The sequence below is a fragment of the Mycteria americana genome, chromosome 8, assembly GCF_035582795.1.
Source record: "Mycteria americana isolate JAX WOST 10 ecotype Jacksonville Zoo and Gardens chromosome 8, USCA_MyAme_1.0, whole genome shotgun sequence".
In the NCBI taxonomy this organism is placed as follows: Eukaryota; Metazoa; Chordata; class Aves; order Ciconiiformes; family Ciconiidae; genus Mycteria; species Mycteria americana.
In genome coordinates this window covers 9,041,399-9,060,824 of record NC_134372.1, presented here as the reverse complement: position 1 = coordinate 9,060,824, position 19,426 = coordinate 9,041,399, and the positions used below count along the sequence as shown (strand labels likewise).

Genomic DNA, 19,426 nt, shown 5'->3' with positions numbered 1-19,426 from the left:
CGGCCTGGCGGGGCGCGTGGGGCGGGAGGCGCGGCCCGCGGCGATGGCGGCGGCGGGGGTGCGGGTGCTGCCCGCCTCGCCCAACTGGTACAGCAGCCGCTGCAGCGACGCCAGCAGCGATGGCCGCCTCTTCGGCTTCGCGGCCAGGCACCGCGTCTGCCTGCTGGATGTCGGCGCCGCCGCACCCGCCTTTTACGGTACTGCCACGACCCCCTCCCGCGGGCACCCGGGGCCTGCCGGTGGCCCTCCCTCACCCCCGCCTTTTGTAGGGGTGCTCCGGCCCCGTGGAGCCGCTCCTCCGCCGGGAGCCGCCGTGCGCTGCTCGGGCACGGGGGAGGTGGGGGAGCCCCGGGGGCCGGGGAGGCAGCGGGAGCCCCGGCGGGCGGGTTTAGGGAGCCGCCGTGCGCTCACGGAGGGTCCCATCGTGGTCTCCTGGTGTCGGTGCAGGAGAGCTCATCGGGCACACGGACAGGATCTCCGGGTTCGCCTTTTGCCACTGCCCCGGGCAGAGCAGCCTCTGCGCCAGCAGCTCGGACGACGGGAGCATCAAAATCTGGGACGCGGAGGCCCTGGCCCCGGTGGCGGAGTACAGCCTGCACCAGGTAGGGCGGCCCCGGGAGCCGTCGCTGCGGGGACGGAGAGGGTGCGACGGAAAGAACTCGCAGCGTGGGGTGGGTTTTTTTAGGTCTTGCAGACAAAGCAGGGTGGTGTTACTTCAGCAAAGGTGAATTTCAAACCCGGGGAAAGGACAGCCGCTGAATGCTTCTGGGCAGCTTTTTGTTCTGGCCTTGGTCCGCAGCGTCGTTACATCACCGTAATAAGCTGTCGGTTACCATCAAAGCCTCAGCAAGCAAGCGTGCTCGCAGTGCGTACTCATTGCCGCTTGACCCAGCTCGCTGAAAATCTTTTCAGCAAGTTACCGTTCCACACAGGACAGACTAAGAACCTACCTTTGAGCAGTTACTGTGACTCAGGGCACCACGGCGGCAAATACATCAATCACGCCAAAGCCCCGAAGGACCGAAACGTTTTACAATAAACTCAACTGGTGCTGATTATTTTCTGCCTGTTGTTCTGTGTTAGATGCTGGTAAGACAGCTTTAAACCTATTCAATTCCCTTTCTTCAGAATGCGATCTCAGCGTTGCACTGGTCACCTCTTGTGAAAGATCTGATTGTATCCGGTGATGAAAAAGGTATAATTGTTTGTTACTGGCACAACAGAAGTGACAGCCAGCAGTTCTTCCCAGAGCCTCGGACAATTTTTTGTCTCACTTGTTCTCCTCATCATGAAAACCTGGTGGCGATTGGGTAAATATTCATTACATTTTGTTTTCCATTCTTCTTCTGCAGGAACCTTATTAGGAATTTTTGCTGCGCAGTTGTAAGGTTAATTTTAAGAGGTTTGGGTGGCTGTTTTTTTCTTCTAGTATACAACAAATTAGAAACAACATTTAGATTTGGTAGACCTGCAAGACACAGAAATCCGTAACAACGTAAGGGTCCAGGTTTGGTTTGCATCTTTGAAGTTTCTTAAAACTGTTATTTTTTTAATTAGACTTGACTGAAAGCTGTATTACTAATGAATTGCTGTCATTCTTGGAGCCAAATATACTGGTAGCACTTCTTGAAAAAGCAGCTGCAGGTACGCCAGTGCTATGCTGGCACTCCCATTGACCGTTAGTCTGCTAGTCCCATTGCTGCTTGTGATTTGGCTTCTCTGTAATACAGGGATAGTGATCCTGGTAAAGAGCTCAGAAATTGAGTCCGATATTATTCCACAAGGATCCAAGAATCTCTTCATTAATTTAAATCTCTGTTTTTAGCTACAGGGATGGCATGGTGGTTATAATTGATATCAGCAGGAAGAGAGAGGTACTTCATCGGCTAAGAGGCCATGATGACGAAATACATTGTCTGGCCTGGTGCCCTGTGCCTGGTGAAGAAAGGTTACCTGCTTGGCAAGATACGCTCCAAGGTATGTAGAAGTGATTAATAGTTTGTGAAGTTATTTTTAATTCATGTAAATGTCCTTCTAGAGAACTGAATTCCTTACAGAAAGTCGGTAAGTAGCTAAGCAAAGGCAACTGATAAGTTCAATAAAGTATGTTCTGATACAAATCAATATATTTTCAGTTAATTTTTATAAAGCTTTGAATTTTAAAGTATAATAACATGACTTCAATGGTATTCAGTAGTTCCTTCAGAGGAAGGCGAAGTTCCAAATGGGGAGCTGGCACAGGACACAACCACGAAGAAAGGTTGTTACCTGGCTTCGGGAAGCAAAGATCAAACCATAAGAATATGGAGCTGTACTAGAGGCAGAAGTAAGTAAGATTAATAATGTGAGATAAACAATAACAAGATGGTGGAAGAGTTCTTTTCTAACTGCAGCCTTCATTTGCAAACTTGATAGTTTAAAGCATGGGGAGCGTACTTAAAGCTTCAGATTTACAGGACTTCTTTTTCTCTCAGAATTTTGATGTACTAGGTGTAGGTGATCCTTCTTGGTTCCATAGGTGTAATGACTTTGAAGTTGCCACCCACGAAGAGAAGAGGTGGAGCCGTTGATCCTGCTGTTAAAGAGCGCATTTGGCTGACTGTTCACTGGCCTTCTGGTCGTTCCACAGAAATTGTATCCAGCTGTTTTGGGTAAGCAGGGCACACAGCAATCTGGGTACCGTCAGTAACTGCAGATTCATTTATTGATACTTAAGGAAGAACTGGGTAGGAAACCTTGACACTCCCTTCCTCCTTCCTTCCTCCTTCCTCCCCAGTATAACTGGAGAGAAGACAGGCCAAGAGATAAAGTGGGAGTTCAGACTTCTAGAAAACTACTATTTGTCCCATAATTTGTCTGATAATCTAACTGAATATTGACTGCTAATGGTACTAATTGTGGTTTTGCCCATCTGCTGGGAGAAAATGACGTGTCAGTTTTCAGTGTGTTTAACTATGGATATCATTTGTAGGGTGGTGTTTGCGTGTGTATCTGTGTATAGGCACGCGTAGTGAATGTGTGTCTAGCTGTATTACTCTTGTACTTGCAGTATGTATACATATAATATAGTCTCTATATGGCCTATATTATTCTTTTGAAGTGAACAATGACGTACATGCTTTAAATTTTGTAGGGGAGAACTGCTACTCTGGGATTTGACCCAATCTGGAAAACGCAAGTGGACTCTTCTAGGATCTTCAGAAGGACAAAATCACTCCCGTATTGTGTTCAACCTGAGTTCTGTGAAGCATCAAGACAAAGAGCTCCTTTTTTCCATTTCAATGGACAGAGATGTAAGAACCATTTATAAAATTAACATTAAAATAGCTGTACCTATACAGTTTGACTGAGTGAGGCTACCCCTTTTAGGGCCACATATTTGCTCTTAAAGTGGTTTTATTGCAGCATTTTATAACATCATTGCTTAAAATTTGTTCTGAGCACAGGTTGTGTATATTTTTGTTAGTTTATAAGCTCAAGCTCTTACCATGGTGGAGTGAATGGTTATGACATTCTGGACTTGAATGGTAAGCATTTAATAAAAGGGAGTTTACCATCTCTTTTTCCTGTATGTTTCATTTTAAAAAGGCCTATTTTTCCTTCTTAAAATTATTTACTTGTACAAACTAAAGCTTTTTTTTTTTAATTTTTTGCCTTTTACAGGCAGCAGAGCGCCTCCTATTTTGAAGTCAGAAGACAACCATAGTATTAAAATATAGTCATTTTGTGCATTGCATTACAGCCTTCCAACTATTGCAGCCCTGTCTGTGCCATGTAATCCTCTGGGTGCAGATCACATACTATGTCAAGCCCTGAATTTGACCCTTTGATTCTTCATCTCACTTATGCTTTGTTTTTCCTTGTCATACCAGTCACTCTACATTTAACCATTTCTTGTTCCTTAAATATTCTTAAGGTGAAGTGCTGGGACCTATCAACTCTCGACTGTAGCTGGACCATGCCCTCGCTTGGGGGATTTGTCTATAGTCTTGCCTTCTCCCCTGTGGACACAGGCTGTCTTGCCATCGGTGTTGGAGACAGCATGATCCGGGTGTGGAATACTTTGTCCATGAACAATATTTATGACGTTAAAACCTTCTGGCAAAGCATAAAGTCCAAGGTTACAGCAGTAAGTGTACTTTTGATTCCCTTTCTTTTTTCCTTGTCTCTTCTCCTCTTTCCACTTCATTTTTTTTTTAAGAATATTTTTCTTTCTCTCTTACTCTGAAGGAGGTTTTTCCCAACCAAAAATATATAAAGCCAAGTTGTTCCTTTTGTACTCGATTCTTTTGGTATACAATACATTTTAGAATCTGGCAATGAATTTTTAGACCTTTTTGGAACCCTAGATGCTTGCATTACATCTAGTGAAAATCAGCTGAAGTCCAGCTGGCTGTTACATTACTTCTTCACTTGTATCCTCCTTCATGATCCTTCCTTACTTCATCCATGGTTTCCTTTGCTCTGCTAGGAGGTTTGACGCATACAAAAACCAGCATGGATGTCTTCAGTTTGGGTTTAACCAGCATTTGGCCAGAGGTTACTGCTTGGTAAAATTGCTGGCAGCAGTAAAACATGGTAGTTATTCTTGTTCACACCAAAAGTTTTCTCACCATCCTACCATATTCTCCATTTCTGTTTTGTAATGTAGATGTCAAATACCATTTTAATTATTTTAGTTCCTTTCATCTTATCCCCCTATAGCTGGTAGGGGGAGAGCCTTTGATACTTATTGTGGAGTGATCAAATCAAGTGGCTGTAGTTGGAAGGGTGGGTATAAGGGATGGTGCTTGCTCATCAGTTTCAATGTTTTCCTTTTGTTTATAATTTAGAAATAAAGTGTCTGTAGCTTCTGTCATTATGGGTCTCTTTCTACTTTGCTTACAGTTATCCTGGCATCCAACTAAGGAAGGCTGCTTGGCTTTTGGAACAGATGATGGAAAAGTTGGCATATTTGACACCTTCTCCAGCAGGTAAGAAAGTAGCTTTTCAAATTCATTAGTGTCAGATCCTGCTGGTATGTTACCATGCATAGATGGTATGGTCTTTACTGAGGTATATCTTTATTGTTAGAAAAAAGTAGGATTAAATTAAAACTAATCAAACAATTGGATTTTCAGTGCATCTTTTCATCTCTCCATTATGTCTGGTAGCTTCTAAGGTAATCTTTACTTAAGGTAAACTTAAAATTGCATGACCAGAGATCACCTGTGGGAGGACATCAGTCAAGAAAAACTTTAGCCAGAAAGACATTTTCGGAGAACGAAGAGCAACATGCAGGTGAAGGTCATCAGGACAGTTTTGTTATGATTTTAGTAGTGTCCTACAGGAGATGTTAAAGAAGGCTTGGTTGAGCCATGGCTTTAGTATGTTAAAGCACCTGGTGTCTGTTTTCGCCACTGGAAATATGTCACTTTGATTTTTTTTTTTTTTTTTTTTTTTTTTTAAATTTCCCTTTGCTGAAATCTGACTGCCTCTGCTTCCTTATCTTCCTGCCCAGTGCTAAGAATAAGCCACCTCAGATCTCCAGTACTTACCACAAGAAGACTGTATACACATTAGCCTGGGGGCCTCCAACTCCTCCTCTGTCTTCTGGTGAGTCTTCCAACGCCTTGTGACAAAGTAGAACATCCATGCAGAGCACACAAATGCCATGAAGTTGGTATGCCCTCCCTTCCTAGGAAAAGGAGCCCCATTTGCTTGGTAGCAATCCTTTCTAGCAGCAAAGAATGCATTCCGCTTGAGGAACTGTTAATAGTTTTGCAAGGGAGCAAAACAATCCCTTCTAGTTTTTGAATTCTAGTAGCTTCAGGTAGTAGGTGAGAGTGGTGTACCACACTTCTGTGCTTACTTCAGGGTATTACAGACCAGTAACTCTCTGCATGGGCTTCCTGCAGTAACTGCGTCAGATCAAATACAGGTTCCTTGGCTCCAGAAGTGTGTTTCTACCATTTGAACTAAACAGAACAGCTCTATTAGCTCTTTTTACACGACTTGAATTTTTTTAAGGACCAAACTTTAAAGGGAATTTTAATGCTTGCAGTGATTGTTCTATGGAGAGGTCTGTTGGTAGAAATGAGAGGTCCTTTCAGACGATTGTATTGTGAGAATTTCTTGCTGACGGATCACAGGCAACTGAAGCATGTATATAGCCTTTTAAAATAACGTTTTGATTTATAATGGGAGTGATTACTTCTGGGAACACTGATGAAAAACATAGTATGTTTAGCTTTTTTTCTCTGTTGGATAGGAGCAGAAGATGAACAGCCGTCTGTAACTTTATACAGTTGTGCTGGAGAAGGTATTGTTTTTCAACACAACCCTTGGAAGCTTAATGGAGAGGCAAATGACATCAACAAAGTTATCCGAGACACTAATTCAATCAAAGTGAGTATGATTTTGAGGGTTTTTTATGGATTCGTGGTAACCATGTCATAGTTTCTACGGCCATGTAGTTGTAGGTTTCTGATTTTGCCTTCATGATGTATCTGTAACAAAAAATTGAAATCCACAGTCTCCACAGATGAACTTCCCAGACATTTATTGACTCAAACTATTTAAACAGTTTATGTGTTTGCCTCTGAAAAAGGGTTTCTTTTTTTCCCCCCAATGTCAACATGGCACATCTGTTCCTGGCATCAGTTACTTAATTTTCAACTGTATAATTTACTTAACCAGAACAGTTAAATTGAAGTATAGAGTCTGGTTTTAAAGCTGTGTGTGGCTGTTTAAAATAATTAGTTCATACAGAGCTTTCCAGTTTCAAAGCACTTGAAGTAATATCCTGAATAATGTCATAGTTTAGATCACGTGGTGGGCATGCATGAGTTAACTACCTCAACTTCTCTAGTTCTCTTGTTTCAAACATTAACTTTTTCTTTTTTAAATAAATTTTGCAGTAAAGGCAGTCATGATTTTGCAGGAGTGTGTTTCCACTTACACTGCAGCTAATGCAGAGTGGCTGTGGTAACTGACCATAACATGTTCTCAAGTATGATCAGTCATTTCTTAGTTGAAACTACAAAATAAGTGAAGTGGGTTAGATCTTCAGTTGCTTTAAGTCAGCATAAGTCAACTGAAGTCAATCAAACTATATTGATTTATATCAGCTGGGTTTCGGCTTCTTCCTTGAGTAGAAGACTCACTGGGGGTTGAGAAGCTAATGTCACAGGCAATGAAACGATCATTTATAAGCATCTAAATTGTAAGTAGCTTTCGTCTGAATTAGAATAGAAATAATTAAAAGTAAACTTTGATTTCTTTTGAAATATGATAGAATTTGCTTGCAATGTCTGGGGCTTTCCAAGGAGCATAAGGAGATCAGGCATCACGGTCCTACTGGAATCCATACAAACTGTCTTTGAGACATTTCACTGAACTGATAAACATAATCACTGGTTCTTGCATCAGTTAATTCAGTTTCTTGTAATTGCTCAAGCTTATATCACTGCTACAAAAGCAATGGACCCTTTTGTGACTTTCATTTTGCAGACTAATTGCAACTCTGTCTAGTTGCCAGTCTTGCTCTGTTGAACGTATGTGAGAGAGATTTAAGAGTTTTTGGCAACAGTTGTGTCTTCTTTCTACAGCACAAACTGCCTGCACGTACAGAGGTCAGCTGGAAACCAGATGGCAAACTCTTGGCTCTTGGCAATGAAGATGGGTACGTTTCACTTGTAGGTTAAGGTGGTATATGTGCTGATCTTGACTAGAATCACTGTAGTGAAGCAAAAGTACTTTTTGTTGCCCTGGTTTGTCTCTGTTCTTTCACTGCCAATGTACTTGAATTGTGATAACAACAGTGTTCCTTGCTGTTATTTGGTTTAGCTGTTCTTGGCATGGAGGATCCACATCATCATCCATTTAAGGATCCACTCATGGTTGAAACGCACTTTTGCTGATGTACTAAACAAGGGTTTGAGTTGAATCCAGAAGAGAAAAACTCATTTAGTTACTCTTACTTCATGTTCTGTAATTCTGCTCGTGCAGGATAACAAAAAAATTCCCATTTTCACTGACTACTGGAATTCTTCCACTGTTGTTCTTATATTTCAGGTCAATTGAAATATTTCAGGCGCCAAACTTGAAGTTGCTCTGCACTATCCAGCAGCATCATAAACTGATTAACGCTATTCGTTGGCATCATGAGCATGGGAGCCAGCCAGAGCTGAGTTACTTGATAGCTTCAGGCTCAATCAATGCCACTATTTATGTGCATAACCTGAAGAGCGTCGTAGGTAACAGTTTGCAGATTATAGTCCAAGTCTTGGCATCTTGTTTTGGTTTACTCCTGGTTTGTCTTGCTGGCCATACTTGATCCTTTTCTTTTTTCTTTCAGAGAGCACTTCAGAAGGTCCTTTGACAATAACAGAGCCTTTTCGAACTCTGGCTGGGCACACAGCTAAAATCACAAGTCTTTCTTGGAGCCCCCACCACGAGGGAAGATTGGTATCTGCTTGCTATGATGGCACTGCACAGGTATTGTTCCACAGCCACTCAGAAGTGTATTTCTTTTAGTTTCAAATCATCCATTCTACAGTGTTTTAGAACCAAGCTGACTAAACAGCAGAACTTCTTTTGTGAGATAAACTACTGAAGTACTGCAAATTTACCCTTGGTAAATGGTAATCATCTCCTGGTTCTGCATACCTGATATGCAGGTATCTGTATTTTTTTGCAACTTGCAAATTAATTTGTAAGTCCAGTCATTATCATTTTCATATTAGCACTTTTGGAACCTTAAAAAAGAAAGATGGGCTGCAAATGTATTGATGCAAACAAAGAAAGCCCTGAATTTTCTCCATTTGCATGTTGGTATTTGAAATACTTGTGCAAATGCCCTAAAAGAGAAGCTCCTATGAGTGCAAATTACTGAAGAGAAAATGCAAAGTATTCGGGGAAGATGAGACTTTCTTAGTAATTGGATTTCTTTCGTGTTTTTAAGGTATGGGATGTTATGAAGGAAGAGCCACTCTGCAACTACCGAGGGCACCAGGGCCGGCTACTGAGTGTCCAGTGGTCACCAGTGGATTCAGATGCTGTTTATACAGGAGCAGATGATTTTTCTGTTCACAAATGGCACATCTCAAAGCAGGAGCATACACGGCCTCCTCAGGGTAAGTATATTCAAACAGAAGATCCTTTCCCAAAGATGATGTAGGAGCTGGGAAGTAGAGGGTTGCCACATTGAAATGGTATACTAAGTTCTTACGCTGAATTCCAAATCTGCCTGCTACCTCCTCAGGAATTAACTATGTCTAGGTTTAAATTGAGTTGTATCCTTATTTGGAAACTAAATGTTGATCTTGAGAGACAGACAGCTGATACACTAAAAATCTCTACAGATAACATAAGGGTAACTTTCACAACCTTTTACAGGCAAAAAGAGTATAGAATTAGAGAAAAAAAGAAGTATGCAACCAAAAGTCAAAACCAAGAAGAAGAAAAAGCCTATAGGAAAGAGTCCAGCCAAGCAGGATCTAAGTGATGCCATGAATGGCGATGAGAGCACGAAGGAAATGTTGCTAGAGGAAAACGGAGTGTCAGACCATGAAGGAGAAAAACAAGCTCAGGAGGCAGAGTTGCCTGATAAAGACTCCATGACTGGTAATAATCAAATCATCTTAGTTCAATGGTGCCCAAACTGTTTAGCCCTCAGAGCATCATCAAGTTTAGTATTTTCATGCAGATTTTCTCATAATATGGTTTTATTGAAGTAGTCCACTTGAAGGAAATACAGTTCTGGAATGCCTATCATTATTTTCTAAACTAGTTTGGGACTAATTGTCTTTAAATAGGAAGATTCTGGCCTAACAAACAAAGTTACTGTGTTTGGCTTGAAACAATGTCATTTTGATCAGTGTTACCTTCTGGTGATAAATCTTGTAACACTCGTGGACCCTCGTTAAGTGTCTGTTTATCTTATTTAGCTTTCTGACAGTTCTGTAATGTTTTCTTAATATTTCCTTTCCCTAAAAAGCTATTAAGTTCTATGGCAAAGCAAAGCTTGGTTTCTGTATATTTCGAAATTAACATAATAGAATGTGACTATGTCAGGTATTCTGCTATGGGCTTTCCCATGTATTGTTTTTCCTTTTTTATCACTTCTTTTATCACTTAACTCCACAGTGTCCAAGGATACATCATCATCTGCATATGATTATTCTTCATTCAGCTTGCCAAAGGCTTTTGTGACCCAGAAAGCCACTCCTGTGAAAAAGGATCCACCTAAAGAGAAACCAAGTTAGTATGTTTCAGGGACTTTTAACAGTCCTGCCTCAAGGCAGAGTTCCTCATTCTAGGCTTCTGTTTGGCTGCAGCTTCCCTTCCTAATGTGACATCAAATAAGTGCCAGAGAAAGAAGAGCATGCTTTTAAAATCTCTTAAACATTTTAAGGTGCTGCTTCTTTTATTTGCTCTGCTTGTCAGGTCAACTGAGTAGTTGTTTAATGTGGGCTTAGATACTGCCTTTTAGTTGCTAGTTTCTCATTCCAGGCAAGATGGTCAGAAAAATATGCAAAGTGATCAGTATTCAAAAGTCGGAGTTGTCATAATAGAGATGTGGCACTTGAGCATCTCGTTTTTATTTTCCTGTGTGAGGGAGAGGGGGTTTTGGAATACGTTGGAGAGTTCTGCTGTAGGAGACTCTTGTAACTGTGCAGCAGCAACTAAAATGTGTCTGATTTTTCAGCTCCTGATGCCTCTCTGAAGAAGAGGAAGCCTCGTTCTATTCTACCCTTCAGCACATTCATGGATCACAGATCAAAAGATGAATTGCATCAGGACTGCTTGAAGCTGGCTGCATGTCTGAAAACCAAAGGTATCAGTCTAAAACTAAAATACTTAGAGGGTAGGTGCTCTAAAGTATTCAGAAACATGTGTCCAAGGACTTGACTTTTACCACTAGGCATTATTTTTTTAAAATCCTTACCTTTATCAAAGTGTGTGACTAGTTGTGGTCTCTTATCAGCTTCTCTTGTGGTGTTTCAGCACCCTGTAGCCACTCCAGACAGGTTTTGAGTAGGATCCTATGTTGTGGAGATAGGGTAGAATTGTCTGCGTATGTGCAGTGTTTTTCACCTTCAGAACTATAATACAGGCAGGAGAAAATAAGCCATGAGGGAGATGTTTGTATTCTCACAGTATTGTTCCTTAGAGCGTGCAAAGGAACGTGCTGTGTTTGATTTAGAATAAACGTTCTGCACAAACATGGTCCTTCTAATTAATCTTAGATGTAAGTTCCAAGTGTTGATCTGCAAATCATTAAATCTGCTATACAGGAAAGAAAGTAGAAGACATAAGTATTTGCCAACAGTTGAGTGTAATAGAGTCGTACAGTGACTTGGCAGGTCCCAGTTCCCAGTGTTGTACCAAATCCTAAATACTCATTCTTCTTATCTGGTTTAGATAATAATGAAGATGTGTCCCCTGACCTCAAGGATCGCATCCACCTGGGGCTGTTCACAGACAGAGCTTCTCTGCACAAGATGATTGATGTGGAAGGTAAGTGGAATAATGAATCCACTTTGACAGTATGTCATTGTAACTGGTACATGCAAGGAGAAAACAAATTGGGAAAAACGCTTGAATTTTCTTTACTGTGGATTAAAGTGTAGGATTAAGAATGCAGGTCTGTGTGAAAAGAAGAGAAGACATATTTTTCCCAAATAGTTTTTACATCTTTCAGATGCAAACCTGCAATACCTTAAGCTTGAATAATCTCATTTTTCCAAGTTACTTTACTATGGCAAATAATGCTATTGCACTCATGCTGATAGGAAGTGTGTTTGCTTCCAACAGGAAAACATCACTTGGAGAATGGGCATCCAGAGCTCTTTCAGCAGCTCATGTTGTGGAAAGGAGATATGAAGGGTGTCCTCCAGGCAGCTGCTGAGAGGGGAGAGCTAACAGACCAGCTGGTAGCAATCTCACCCATGGGTATGTTTGTTCTTGTAACACATAAGCAGACGGAATTAGCTGCCAAGGGTAGCCTCATTCTGATTGTTCTGGGCTGGAAACTCGTGATGGTTCCAGACTGGAAGGAAGTTGCTTCTTTAACTGCCCGATAACAAAAATCGAACACAAAACATATCCTATTTATGACAAAGAACTGGATGTTTCCACAAGCACCCTTAGGTTGGCATAGCAGAAAATAGAGTGGTTTCCTTTGGGACTTCTTGAAGGAGCAGGCCCATCCTTCCAAGTGCAAAGTTGGTTCTTTGTAATATACAGTGGTCCTTCCAGCTTGCTGTTGGTTTAAATATGCTTTTAAGTTATTTTACTGGTAGTGAAATCCTACAGTTGTGTTCAAGCCCTAGTTTTGCCCTGTTTCATTGCCTCATTGACTTGTATTAGGATAGTTAAGAAACAAGAAACTAATGTGGGGCAGAGAAGAGGTACACATTGAAGAAACCATTGATGATGTCATCCCACCGGAATTCTTCCAGTTTTAAAACTTTGCCTCCAGTTGTATTGCCTTCTCTTTTGCAGTTGGATATCAGGCCTGGGTTTGGACAGTCGAAGCCTTTGCGAAGCAGCTGTGTTTTCAGGAGCAGTATGTGAAGGCTGCTTCCCATCTCCTGTCCATCCATAAAGTGTATGAGGCTGTCGAGCTCCTGAAAGTGAACCATTTTTACAGGTATATTTATGTTTTGGATTTGCTCTTGTTTTCTAGTGGGGTAGATTTGACATTTTGGTTCATTTTTTGTACACGGTCAATTAACTTTTCTATCTGGTTTCTCTTACGTGCATTAGGGAAGCAATTGTAATTGCTAAGGCCAGGTTGCGTCCAGAAGATCCAATTCTGAGGGATCTCTACACCAGCTGGGCAGCTCTGTTAGAGAAAGATGGTCATTATTCCATGGCCGCCAAATGGTGAGTGTTACTGGGAAGAAGACAGAATTGGTTCCATGCCTGAAACAAAGAAGGTTCTTGATTTTGTAGCAGCTGAAATCTGTTAACTGGTCTGGTCATTATTTGTCTAAGGTGCTTTCTGAGCCTGATCTCACTAGACTTCCTCTAGAAGCTCCAGAGGGCACTTCAGAGCAGAAGGTCCAAATGCCATACTACAGTAGAACCATCTCTTTCCATAGACATTACTGGAAGTCTTTGAAAACTAGTCTAGCAAGACTAAGATTAGGATGTATACGAAAAGACTATGTGATGTTTCCAACCTTTCCACTGGAAATGTGCAGTGCAACAGTTCATCTTGAATTTCTTGAGGCCTTAGCTAATATCCTGTCCTCCTCCAGCTAGAGTGTTTTCAAATTTGTGACCACCAAAATTACTAATAATGCTTGAAATATTTTGGCTGGAGTAGTGTCCTTTGCTTGATGCTGATTTCAGTTCTGGCATTTTTGAGGGTGTTCACGCTTGTGAAAGTATTCAGATGAAATCCAGAGAAATGCAGTAGGGATCAATTACTGCATATAAGCTTTGTCTGTTGAATCTATTTATTTCTATTTCTCATCCAAGCTGTGCATGGTATGCACACCACCAGAGGTTTCAGTCCAGATTATTAGGCTGTGTGACTCCCTTTGTAGTTTTGCATCAGATTAGGCACCATATGTCTATAGTAAACTTTGGTAAGGCAAAGTGGTGACAGCTCTGAGAACATGTGGAAAATACAGGTTTATCTTCATTTGTACATTTGTGCTATTGTGTTGCAATACAATTTAAAAATGGTATTTTAGTACTAATCAAGTGGATTTGCTTTTATCTCTTTTCAGTTATTTGGGGGCTTCCTCACCCTATGATGCAGTTAAGGTGTTGGCAAAAAAGGGGGATGTGACATCCCTTAAAACTGCTGCTGAGCTTGCGCTGATATCTGGAGAGGAGGAGTTGTCAGCAACTTTGTCTTTCAGATGTGCCCAAGACCTGCTGTTACCCAGGAATTGGGTGGGAGCTCAGGAAGTCCTTCAGCAACATAAAACTTTATTTGTGAGTCTGGTCATTTCCTTTCTGCTTTCTTTAGTGTTAATCTCTCTCCAGATTAACTTGATTAATTTGGCACCACTTCCCATATGTTGATAGTCCACAGGTAGTCCTTTGAGCTGGTTTTGCCTCAAAATGTTTTTCTAGAAGTATATTGCAATGACCCTATGAAAAAGCATGTGCCTTTGCAGGCAAAGGGCCCGTGGTGGAGAGGCATGTAGGCTCTATGCTTGTTAGTTATCTGAGAGGTAGTTGAGAAAAGTGGGATTTTTTTTTAAGTATGTAATACTGATCATAAGAAGAAAGAAGTGAAAGAAAGTAGTCGCTGTTTACATTGAAGGAACAAATGAGCTAATTATAAGTCCATCTGCTGGAGGCTTAATCCAGAAATTTGTTTCCATGCAGACTGAGAAGCAGAAGCCTAGCTTAGCTTGTTCTGAGGTTTCCTTCTGACCTTACAGTCTCTATCAGCATTGTTCTTTGGTAGCTGCAGTTGTGAAACAGTCTATCACCAACAAGCTGCTGCTAGCCATGATCTTAAATTTGTCCACCTGCTGTGGTCAGTAAGGGATTGTTTTTCTTTTAGCAGCAGCTCAGTGCTTTGTTTGTTTGTTTGTTTTTTCTTGTTAAAGGGACAAAGACTTGTTTTCTGCCTTAACGAACTGCTTTGCAAGTGCCTTAGTGAAAGAAATCCCTGTGACCGAAAGAGCCCTGTGCCTCCCTGTTATCACAGCTGGGAGCTGAACAGAGAGGCCTCATTTTTTGACATGGTGATAAAAGTGTGGCAGAATGTATTGGGCATGGACACCACTGAACAAGCCACATGTGCACAGGAGCAGCTGCGCAGTATTGAACATCCTCCTTCTACCAGCAACACACACCCAAAGCAGGTAAATGGATTTAGATCTGTATGCACACTAAGCCTTACTACGGCATATGCACTAAAATGCAGCCACTTTGTGGTGGTGTGCCAGCCATTCCCAAGGGACTGATGTCTTGCACCCTGCTGCAGGATGAGGTTATAGTCTGGGAGAAGTAGATGATAGGCAGCTGGGACAGCTTATGTAGCCACCAGTTTGTTTCTGCATTTTTTTCTGCACGGGGTAAGAACTGACATATGGTGTCAGTGATGACCACTGAGATCACTGAGATGTGCTGGCTGGGTGGGAGCGATTGGCGTAGCTGAGTAGTCTCAGCAGTGATTCCGGGTTTTGTGCCAAACTCTTAGGAGGGGCAGGGCTGCTTGTTGTTAAAATATCCTGGAGTTCAGGAGGTCTGTTCATACACTGGTGCTCCTGCAGCTCTTCTCTCTGACCGCAGTGAGTCGCTAACCTTTGCTGTGCTCCCACTTCTCATCTGTTTGGTAGGACACATGCAAGCACAGCTACTGATTTTACAGTTATAAGTGAGGTAAAAGTGCTCTATCTCCTGCATGAAGGAGACTGTGTAAATTGCATTGTCATTAAAATTGCTTTTAGTTAAGTCATGTGCTTCTGGGCTCTTCCACAACCGTCATAAGCTGTCAGTAATTCATACTTTGCAGTAAAACTATTAACCATGCTCTCTGGTGCTTCCTGTAGGTGCTTTTCCATATCTCCCATGACCTGACGCTTGCAGCCCTGAGCTATCAGACTGCTACCTGGGATGAGGCAGTGAAACGTATTCTTGGAGCTGTGACCCGCAGTTATGATGCTGGTAATTTCACTCTGATGCAAGAGATTTGCAGTATCATCCTTCCCAAAGGTAAGTCTCTTCTTGTGTATCTCCTAGCACTGACAGATAGGCGGATCTTCCTTGTAAGCACAGCTGTGTCTCCATTAATATTACTACACATAATAATGTTTGGAAGGAGCAAGACATACCTTTATATATGGAAACCTGTGGAATTTGGCTAGTGCAAGGGCTGTTGGGTGATCAAAATTCCTGACTGTGGAAGAAAGCTCAGCAGTGTCAGCTGGTGTGGATGATGTAGGAAACTGAGCAAATTCTGTTCTGTAAGGGAGATGAGGACATTGGAAAGCTGTGTTCATCTCATAGTTACAAACCACTCCAAGTGGCTCTTCTCTTCATTCTCTTCAGAGCATGCAGTGCATTTATTTTGCGGCTCTTGATCATGTGAATATCTTGATGTGCAGCTTGGGACCAAGGAAGTTTACTGTAAATGATGAGAACATGCAGTCTCGTGCTAGCTAGAACAGAGTATTGTGTTTAAAAAGATGCCAAAGATGTCTGCCTTTGCTTTTCTGCTTCCTGCACCACTCTGCCAGCATCTGAGTAAATCTCTGGATTGGGTCTCCAGGATAGTTGTTCATTTACCAGGTCTGGTCTTTTTCTTTGGAAATCTCTGTAAACTATTTGTAATCCTTTTTTCATTATTAGGCTGTGATAACCTGAGACACAAACTGGACAGCACAAATTCACAGAGCATGGATGCTTACAGAAGTTTAGAGGGCTTTGTGGCTTACGGACTGCTGTATGACCTGTGGTGGAACCCACCCAAAGACTCCCTTGTCCTGCAAAAGGCTGTTTTGGATCCTGTGCTGTGTCCCAGTGAGGAGACAGCTCTTGAGAAGAGTTATGTTTCAGGTCAGTCCTCCTCTGAAGAAACTCCTGATCAAACTGCAGTCGAGATGGATGAAAACCTCTGCAATACAACTGAAGTTCATAGATGTGAGACAGAAAGTGACTCAAGGACACTCTCAGTCGATTTGGTAGACAGAGAGTCAAAACTGAATGGCTGCAAAGTGCTTCTTTCAGAAGAGATTGCTGCTTTACAGAACACACAGAGAGATATAGCTGAGGTCCAGCAGATTTTAGCAGATATGATCCACCAGCATCAGCAGCAGAGGAACAATCTCCAGGAAAACACAAATGGAAGCACCCAGGAAAGCAACCTGCAGCAGAATTCAGAGACTGAATCAGACAAACCATGCTCTGACAGCAACCAGATGAATTGGTAAGCTTCAGAACATGAATGAATGGGCTGAAAAGCATTGCCTTTTTTGTGTGTTTGTGCAGCACATTTCTCGTTTAGCTCAGATTTGCCTCTAATCTCAAGCTTGTCACCCAGGGACACTTCAACATACAGCTCAAAAGTCTTGCATTTCCCTGGGGCTGAACTACCATGTGCATAAACTTAGTACAGCTGAATAACTTCCTGATACACAGGGTGTGTTGGTATGGTGAATAAACAGGGCAGCTTGAAAAGGGGAGGATAATGAAAAGGACAAGCATGATCTACGAGGTCTCTTTGAACAACTATTTGGGACTTTGGCAAGAATGAGCTAGAGCATATAACACTTGTCCAACTCTCTCCTGTGCTCCCTGTACAGGAGGGAGGCTATGCAGTCATTTAAGCAAAAGTTACTCATGACATCTGCTCTTTTCTTGACAGTAAAGATGAAGTAAAGGAACCAATTACACTCCCTGAGCTAACAAAGCAGCTTCTAAAAGCAAAGCAGAAACTAGCAGATTTTCCAGACAATTTAAAGGTAAGTTTTTCAGAAGAGGCATTGTGGTTCTGAACAAAGACAGTCTTTTTGTAAGGGCAGCCTCATCATAGAATCCCTTTCACACAGAAAGTAAGGAACAGTGACTTTCTTTGTGATCCTATGGCAGTTTTGACAGAGAATTGACACATGGCATCAGGGTGATAGTTTTCTTTCAAGCATAACTTTCTCCATGCAGTTGGAAAGTTTAGGTAAAGCTCCTACATGGGAGAACTCAGTGGGATATTCTGTACGAATCTCTCCCATGCATTTTAAAAGTAATCCCTTGCTACTTAGAATTATGTACGCAAAACCAGTTTTGATAAACAGTGAAATCAGAAATTGAAGGTATAAAATGGCCTTTATAGATTAGGAACTGTAGAAACTACACATCACACGTTTGAAAGCAGTGTTTCCTAGGCTGTCTCATGCCCTCTGTTCTCTAGACTACAATACAACTAAAGGTAATCGTGGTGATTGTGCAAAGAGGGGCAAACCAGAGAGCTGGCTGCCTGAATATGTTGTAGTTGAACAATTGTAATTGAAAGAGTAGACATCACCTCATGTTCCTTTTTTTGCAGGTCTTCCCCTTCCCCGATGTGCTGGAGTCCTGCCTTGTACTCCTTCACATTGGATCGCAGTGCCCTCCTGAACTACACGAACAGGCATTGGATCTCCTTAGGAAACATGGTAGCGCTAATATTTACAAAAAGGCTGGCAGGAGATTCTTGACATGACATTTTGAGACCAAACTGTCTCCCTTGAGCTGCCTACAGCTGCTTACCACCAAGGCTGTTATTTCTTCAAAGTGAAGGCTAAACAAGCCACGGTTATTTTGGATATAACTACAACAAATCAGGTTTACATACAGACTCACTTGTAGTCAACTAGTACTACTTGAGATTGTGTTAGAAAATGAAAAGCAGTAGGTTGTGGGCTTGAACTGTATACAGGATTTTTGTATAGTCTTTTTTTATTTGTTGGAAGTTATGCTAATGAAAGCTCTTGCTATTTACATGTAAGAGAAAGTTTTGAGCAGCTCTGTCACTCTTTTCAGCAGAGGAGGAATAGCAGCTGCCCTCAGGAAAACCAATGGTTTCTGTAAGCAAACTGACCCTTAAGCCAGTGTTGTTCTTAAAAGCATTGTGAGTTTATTTTCCCTCCTTTAAATAAAGTCTTCTACCACCATGAATTGGCATTTAATGTGATGGATAGAAATCAGTATCAATCAAAGGCAAATGCATTAAAAATAAGCCTTTTTTTGTTGTTAAACATACTACATCATAAATAATCTCAGTAGATAAAATAAGTGTGTCCTATGACTTATCTTTGTGTGGTGAAGCCACCTGTACAACATAAAAGGGAGGGCAAGATCTTTTATATTTGTTACCAGCATGACTAGCAAGAGACAAGGGATTTCTCCAGGTTAAGAAACATCCCTACTTTTGGCAACATCCGTGGCTGAACAAACTGCTTTTTGCTACAGTGATGGTAAATTTGAGGTACTATCACATTCTCTAGAAAAGCTGCTATTCTAGAAGTGCCAAAACCATCCTAGATTTTGGAGTCTTGAACATGCACCATTTTGACCAGTCTTACAGCTTACCTAAAGACTTTGCCTGTCTTGTTCGAAAAACTAACTCTTCCTAAGAAAAGAACACGGCTGCATAAGCCTCAGTGAACATACTATCTATCTTATTAATTTCTAGAAGCAAGTCTTTAAATGCAACAGAAAAGTTCATGGTAGGATGGGGGGGGTCATAAATTTAGAAAGCTTATAAGTAAAGAACAATAAAGATCATTGTTTAAGAAAAAAAGTAGGAGGGATGGATTTTTTAGATCAGAAGCTGTTCCAGAGTCTTCCAGCCAAAATGCAGACTTGATACTCAGCGTGGAGCAGGAAATCTATCAGTAAAGCCTCAGAACAACTTGAAGAGCAGGTGAAAGCCAGGGATTATACCGGAAGAAGATCCTTCTGTAGATGTGTTAATCTGGTAAACTGTTGC

General features: G+C 41.6%; 1 protein-coding gene across 2 annotated transcripts; it reads left to right on the top strand.

Annotated features, from left to right (window-relative positions):
• The first annotated feature begins 43 nt into the window (after positions 1-43).
• Positions 44-19,223, top strand: GEMIN5 (gem nuclear organelle associated protein 5). Of its 2 annotated transcripts, none has more exons than XM_075509519.1 (28): positions 44-197; positions 448-602; positions 1,129-1,310; positions 1,826-1,977; positions 2,198-2,326; positions 2,519-2,651; positions 3,134-3,293; positions 3,917-4,129; positions 4,888-4,973; positions 5,501-5,595; positions 6,251-6,387; positions 7,590-7,663; positions 8,056-8,237; positions 8,339-8,478; positions 8,945-9,116; positions 9,379-9,606; positions 10,129-10,242; positions 10,691-10,819; positions 11,407-11,502; positions 11,800-11,937; positions 12,490-12,637; positions 12,754-12,873; positions 13,728-13,938; positions 14,565-14,822; positions 15,513-15,675; positions 16,312-16,888; positions 17,327-17,423; positions 18,002-19,223. In XM_075509519.1, the coding sequence occupies exons 1-28, from the start codon at positions 44-46 to the stop codon at positions 18,155-18,157; spliced, it is 4,599 nt and encodes a 1,532-aa protein (XP_075365634.1). In that variant the 3' UTR covers positions 18,158-19,223. The 2 variants fall into 2 exon arrangements, with proteins under 2 accessions (XP_075365634.1, XP_075365633.1); XM_075509518.1 differs by having other exon boundaries at positions 2,195-2,326.
• The last annotated feature ends 203 nt before the right edge of the window (positions 19,224-19,426 follow it).

Excerpts from the sequence above, each read along its gene's own strand:
- GEMIN5 (XM_075509518.1), top strand. The coding sequence starts at position 44 with ATGGCGGCGGCGGGGGTGCGGGTGCTGCCCGCCTCGCCCAACTGGTAC. Across the intron at positions 2,327-2,518 it reads GAGCTGTACTAGAGGCAGAA|GTGTAATGACTTTGAAGTTG; the intron begins GTAAGTAAGATT and ends TTGGTTCCATAG. Across the intron at positions 12,874-13,727 it reads TATTCCATGGCCGCCAAATG|TTATTTGGGGGCTTCCTCAC; the intron begins GTGAGTGTTACT and ends ATCTCTTTTCAG.